Here is a 6,346-nt window from a genome sequence, read left to right as displayed (position 1 = left end):
ATGTAAATTTGTATTAAAAACTGCAACCCTTGTCTAGAATTACATTTATGTTGTCGGAAGTAAAAAAGTGGAATGGCGTGAAATGACCTCAGCCATGGACTGTTCCCCCGCAGGATCATGTTGGCCACATACGACGTGCTAAAGCAACAAAATGCTTCAGTCAAACAGTTCACCAGCAGATCTGAAAGTATAATAAAGGTGTACACTCGTCACTGTGACACCTCCAGCTGCTTATCCTGTTCTGCTTCACTGTGCTGCTTGATCCCAAACATCAGTCAGGTAAGAAGAGCCTCAAACAGAAGGCAGGGTGGATGTGTAGCTTGGATGTGCGAGGTTCTGAGGGAGCAAATTATGAACGTGACAGCTCATGCGATTTTCAGGGATTTATAAAAAAAATGAATCCTTCAAGGAATCAACCTGCATATTGAACGGTGTTTTGTCGTATGACAACACAAATAATGTGAAATTAACTGTTTCATGTGAGCCTCTTTCTTTTATAAGCCAATACCCAGCAGCTTCCCTTACAGGCTGTATACCAACCATATAACTTCATCAGCCAGGCTTTATTTTCTTTTGACAATGAAGGTCATCTGATGCTTAACAAAGGCAGGCATTTATTTCATGAGACAGCTCGCTGTGTATGTGTACGGTAGATCTATGACAAGCAGACAAAATAACATTTGACTCGGGTTTTTTTTTTTTTTTGAGCTCAAGCACTTGCTTTAGCTGCCAAAACATGACATTTCTCTTGTGATTAGAAGAGACACGCTTCTATTTGAGACTCCACGTTTAATGGGAGCTTAATGGTACATCATTTCTCACTTGTATCATATCACAACACAACAAAAACAGAATGATGCTGGCAGGCTGGTTGTCAAAATAAGCTGGTGGACTACTGGTTCGAGTTAAGGCAAACTGACAGGTAGACAAATAGAACACTGGCGCTGTAAAGCTCCAGTGTTAATGGTAAATTATTCAGGCATGTTCATTGTAAAGATGAATTATCAGTAAACCTGAAACTAGTTTATTTCCAGTTAGCTTCACAGTTCAAGCAGAAAGAAAACAAGTGTTTGAAGGTTTTTGTTTTTTTTTAAAGACTCCATCTACATTCACGGATGGATTGCAGCAACTCTTGACTCCTCTTTTGTGTTTCTATCCAACAAAAGCACAACCTGTTCTGCTTATGAAGGGAACATGGGGATAATCTGACATTGTGAATGGGCGTGAAAACAAACCATCATTCAATTCAGTCATTGTTTAATCATGTCAACATTACCTCAACACCTACACTGTAAACCCCAACAGTCCACCTGACTTATAAAGTTTGTGGATACAACAATTAAAATGCGTCACAAAGTTGAAACAACTTAAAACTTTTCTGTTCTCTTAACGATTCAAACAGTTATAATTGTACATGGCTTAGAAGTTAAGAGTAAATACTGCTTTTTTAATTATGATTTTTGAGTAAATGTTTTTTTTTTCGAGCTCCGCATTTGTACGTCATGACGTCATGACGTTTTCTCTCTAACCTGAACGACGTTGACAGAAAATTCTGTTCAATATGGCTGCCCTTCTCGAGCGACTGGAGGGCACATTTGGAGAAACTTGTAAGTAAAACGGAACCTTCGTTATGTTTATTTTTTCCGTAAAAAAGCAAGTATATTAATATGTTGCAGCCATTAACTTGTTTTTGAATGCGCCGTTGTGTTAAACAGCACAGACCCAGGTAGTGAATTGTTGTTCGCGGTTGTTCGCGCTCTTTTTCAAACCGATGATATCGTCAGTTTTACAGTTTTAACCGATTAAAACACAGTTTTAATAAGAATTGCACATAAAGAAAGTGTCTTAGTGATATTTTAACGACCCATTGCCAACGCAAGAAAGTTGGCGTTTTTACAACAGCAGCCTCATTGTTCGGCCGGGTTTTTTTCTTCTTCTCATTAGCATCATTCAAAAGTGACTTAGCTAGCAGTGGCAACTTCTATCTTAAGCAGCAGCCTGTAAAATAAGTAGTTTGTAAGTAGAAGTTCTGTGTAATATTACAAGTATCTCACTGATGTATTATGTACTATTGCATAACAATGTGTCTTTGCTAAGATTTATCCCGCAGTTTGGCTTGGTTTTTTAAAATAACTGCAGTGTAAATTCATATGTATTCTGTGCTTTTTTTTTTTTCTTTTTTTTTTTTCCAACTTAACAGAATTTATACATGGTGAGACAATGTTGATTATATGGTAAAAACTTAAAACTAAAAGAGGGTTACTGTTTACCATGACTAAATGGAATGATGGCCTGTGACTTTGTAACATCTGAAATTCTTACCTATGTTTTGGACTGTTGGATGATCGGCCATAGAATTCAAGACTGCACTCAAAGTAAACAGCAGTAATTGTAAGGTTTTTTTTTTTTACCATGCTAAGTGTTTATTTTGTCATGAAATGTACAGTGTACTTTTGAAATTTTTGAAAGCTGTAATGATGGCTGAGTATATAATTATCACTGACCAGTTCTACGCTGAACTTGACAGACACACACCACGACTTATGGCTCTATACAGACAGAAGGCTGCACGGACTGGCAAGATATCAGAGGCTCTGCGAACCATCCTGAATCATTATGATCTTCAGGTGAATATTGATAATGATAAAATTAACACAAATTAAAAGTTTCACTGATAAAAACTCAATTTTTCCTTGCTTTGAACATCTGTGTTTTATACAGATTACAGCTCTGATCTGGTATGTTACTTTAAAATACTGTGTAGGATTTTTGTCAAATGAGTAAGATACAGACTCTTTGTCATAAGAGACAGAAAGGTTGTGTCTTAAAAGAAATGTCTCCAAAATTATGTAGAGTCACATGTCATGCAGTTTCATAAACATGTATTCTCCCTAAAAGAATGACACCTGAAAACTTTGTGTTCAATGAACTTTTCTTTTCCCTTTTTAGGAGGCGCCTGATATCAACGTGAAACGCACTGCAGTGCTTCGTGCCCTTCCTGTATACCTGCGGGAGGAGGACCCAGAATTCTTTAAGACATGTAATGTAAGTGTATTTTTGCATCACTTAAATTCTGCCAGTGAGATAAAACACCATGGATTTTTTTAAATACAATTTAATACCCTAGCAGCTACCAAATTGTACAAGCAAAATACCCTCTCTTTAGAAAACCCTCACACACACACACAGGGTCAGGAGCAGGGCACAGGCGTATCACAGCACTTCGGCTATGCTGCAGGTGGCCCCAAAAACAAGGCTGAAGTCAAGATTTAGTTTCTTTTTGAGATAAAGTCATAAAATAAAAAATGACTTCTTTTTTTTCTTTTTTTTTTTTTAGAAAAATAACAAACATACTAATTATGTAATGCAAGAAGCTAACGCGTTAATGTACATTTTTCAAAAAAGTAGAGTACCCTAACCCGTTACAAAGTAACCCACTACACTGCTGAATTTTTTGCTAGATTACAGGTCTTGCTTGTCACATTCTCTCAAACCAACCTTACTTATTGATACTGTGTCTATTCCAGGCGGACACATTGGATGAGTCGACCCTCATTGACACTCCAGTTGCCCTTCTTACAGTGGTTACCGACGGCGCTTCCCAGACCAGTCCAGTCCATTTTACTTCCTCAAGCATGGCCATTGTGGTGGAAGGCGACTTGGTGATGCGTGATATTCCCAGATTTGCAGATGCATTTGCCTTATTGTTTGGCTTGATCTATGCTCTGCATTTAGACTACCCCAGGAAGCTCGTTCACACATTTACCTTTGTCCAAAATATCTTCATGGGGCTTGTTGACGGCAAACCTCTGAAACCCTGCCTACATGCTTTTAAAAATGATTTGTTGCTGAAAGAGTAGTTCTGGAAGGAATATAAGGCAATGTTTGTTAGGACATGCACTCTGTTACTGAGCACTTTGTTTTAAGCACTTTATTTAAAGCACTTTAAGTTTACTACAGAATTTGGGTGGATTTAACTTCATCAGTTTACCTAATTTTGCTTTGGTTATTTGGAAGATGATCATCTTTATTTGTACCCATTTTATAAAATTGTTTTTCATTTCTTTTTCAAACAAAAGTGATTAGTATTTGACTTTTTATTTTGAATTTATGTATTTTGAGAAAGATGCAATTAGGACTGATGTTGTCCTTTGTGATTTTATAAAAAGATACATGTTCTACATTAAATTTATAATGCTCACTTTATGGTGCCAATGTCCATGTTAGTGGTTTTATAAAAACACTAAGTGATGATTTTACATTTCCATAAAAAATGTTAAATAAACAAAATGTAAAGTAAATGAATTTCTCTAATTTTTTTTACTAGTCTACACTCAAACATTTAATAATAAATTTCTTTTAATTAATAATCATATAATTTGCGTTTAGTTTGTAATATAATTGCATTGTGTTGGATCAAAATAGTAAACTACAAAAAACACAAAAATATTAAAATTAAAGTATATAGTTTTTAAGTAAAGCTCAATTAATAAAATAAAAATATAATTTAAAATTTTTAAGTTAACAATAAATACAAATTTTGAGTACCCCATACTAAGAAAAGATGAGTTTGTGTACTTAAAACTTTTGAGGTAATCAGTTTCCACAAATGTTTTAAGTTCAGTCAACTGATTCGGGTTTACAGTGTACAATGAACACTGGAACAGTTTACCAACCAGCATACAGAGTTCAAACTGCACAGGATAACAGGTATTATTGCCAACGCAAAAGAGATTTGTGGGAATGTAATTTCTGGTAGCAGTTAATCAATTAGTCCTCAATTGAACAATCAATGCAAACATTTTAAAAAACAAGGTACCATGCAGAGGTTAGCGTGTCCTAGGTAAGTGGCTCAACGTATTCATCAACAGGTGACCCCACAAATAGAAGTGTAAGGGTATACTTAGTTTTAACATTTATTTATGTATTTAATATGTATTTAATAATGCAGTTTATCTGATGTCATTTTTAGCCAGTTTTAAGACCTGATGAGAACAACATTATTTTTTATGGCTCAATATGTATAATCTTAGAAGTAAGAACTTGTGTACTTTTGTATTACCATGACTGGAGATTAAAACTTGGATGCCACAGTTATGAGCACTGCAACATGAGGCTCAATGGCACATCTGGAAATAAAATCTGACTCACTTAAATTCATATCAGTGGGTATTTATTGCTAAAAATTCGATCACATCAGGGTCTTGATAAATTAAATGAAAGATGTGAATATGTATTTATTCCGGGTTTTTTTTTTTGCACTACTTTTAATCATTGCTACGTGTGGGAGCCAAGTTAAGATAGTTCATATGTTTTAGTATTTATATTTTGCTGTTGTTAAGATTGTTTGTGTAATTAATAATTTAGGAAGTAAATGCATGTTTATGGTGGAACTAAAATTATTTTATTGCTGTGTTGGTTTGGTTACGTAGTACCATGAATACATGTGCCTTAAAGACTCGTGTTTATAGTAAAATCCGGGCATCACGGATGTATGCAAATTAGCGCATGCGGTGCGGGAGGGGGGAGAGAGAAAAAGAGTTAACACGGCATAAGCTATACGCGGCAGCAGGGTAGAACAGAGCCACACGGTTTTCCTACTGTAGTAGGTTATTTTGTTGAGGATAAGTTAAACCTGACCACTCCTGTAAGATGCAAACTGTGGAATAAATTTTTTGTTACATCTTTTCACATCGGAGTCCCGTGGAGTTCTTTTTCCTCTTCAAACTGACGTACGTGAGTGAAGCACGGGAAATCTGGTCTCACGGCTTATACACTACGCACTGTGCCATTCATGGCCCGTCAAGCTTCTGTGAGTCTCACTGTGAGTGCACCTCCTTACACTCACGTTACATATGAAGTATCACTGACAGGTGCCTAAGACAGGTGAAGCAAAGTAATCAATACTTATGTTCCCGTTAGTGCAATACAGGCTTCCCAACACATGTGAAGCCAAACAATAATTGGGCACTCATAACAAATGATACAAAGTGAAGCCCGCATGGACATGATCACTGTGTCAACTTGAACGGTGGTTTGTGGTTAGAGTAACAAACTATTACAAACAAAAGTTGCTGCCACACCAGGTCAAATCCCTCTATACCGCTGTCAGCTTCTTCCATGCTGCTACCTGTATGTTACTACTGCTAAAAACTGGTGCAGTAAATAAGAAACAACACAGAAGAACATTGACTCATCAGCCCAATAGATTCACATATTCACAGATACACAGCTGAGTTTTTCCATCAGCATTAAACTGCTGTTCATCCCAAATGTCAAATCAGTATCTTCCTAATATGAAATTTGCTTATAAAATAAAAAGCATGCCGTAGAGTGAGTACCCTGT

The 6,346-nt window shown here is 36.2% G+C and overlaps 1 protein-coding gene across 3 annotated transcripts; it reads left to right on the top strand.

Annotated features, from left to right (window-relative positions):
* The first annotated feature begins 1,295 nt into the window (after window positions 1-1,295).
* LOC146717177 (uncharacterized) lies at window positions 1,296-4,291 on the top strand. 3 transcript variants are annotated; one of them, XM_085472629.1, is made up of 4 exons: window positions 1,296-1,607; window positions 2,528-2,627; window positions 2,950-3,045; window positions 3,528-4,291. In XM_085472629.1, the coding sequence occupies exons 2-4, from the start codon at window positions 2,544-2,546 to the stop codon at window positions 3,858-3,860; spliced, it is 513 nt and encodes a 170-aa protein (XP_085328755.1). In that variant the 5' UTR covers window positions 1,296-1,607; window positions 2,528-2,543; the 3' UTR covers window positions 3,861-4,291. The 3 variants fall into 3 exon arrangements, with proteins under 3 accessions (XP_085328755.1, XP_085328749.1, XP_085328747.1); XM_085472623.1 differs by having other exon boundaries at window positions 1,597-2,391; XM_085472621.1 differs by having other exon boundaries at window positions 1,597-2,627.
* The last annotated feature ends 2,055 nt before the right edge of the window (window positions 4,292-6,346 follow it).

Source organism: Copadichromis virginalis, linkage group LG2 (genome assembly GCF_057382275.1).
Source record: "Copadichromis virginalis isolate Kocher_CV1m ecotype Utaka linkage group LG2, C_Virginalis_male_GT1.1, whole genome shotgun sequence".
NCBI lineage: Eukaryota > Metazoa > Chordata > Actinopteri > Cichliformes > Cichlidae > Copadichromis > Copadichromis virginalis.
The sequence above is the reverse complement of the archived record's forward strand: the minus strand, read 5'-3'. Positions and strand labels throughout refer to the sequence as shown.

Coding starts and splice junctions, on each gene's coding strand:
- LOC146717177 (XM_085472621.1), top strand. CDS start 2,439: ATGTACAGTGTACTTTTGAAATTTTTGAAAGCTGTAATGATGGCTGAG. Junction 2,628..2,949: donor TGAATCATTATGATCTTCAG/GTGAATATTGAT, acceptor TTCCCTTTTTAG/GAGGCGCCTGATATCAACGT. Junction 3,046..3,527: donor AATTCTTTAAGACATGTAAT/GTAAGTGTATTT, acceptor TGTCTATTCCAG/GCGGACACATTGGATGAGTC.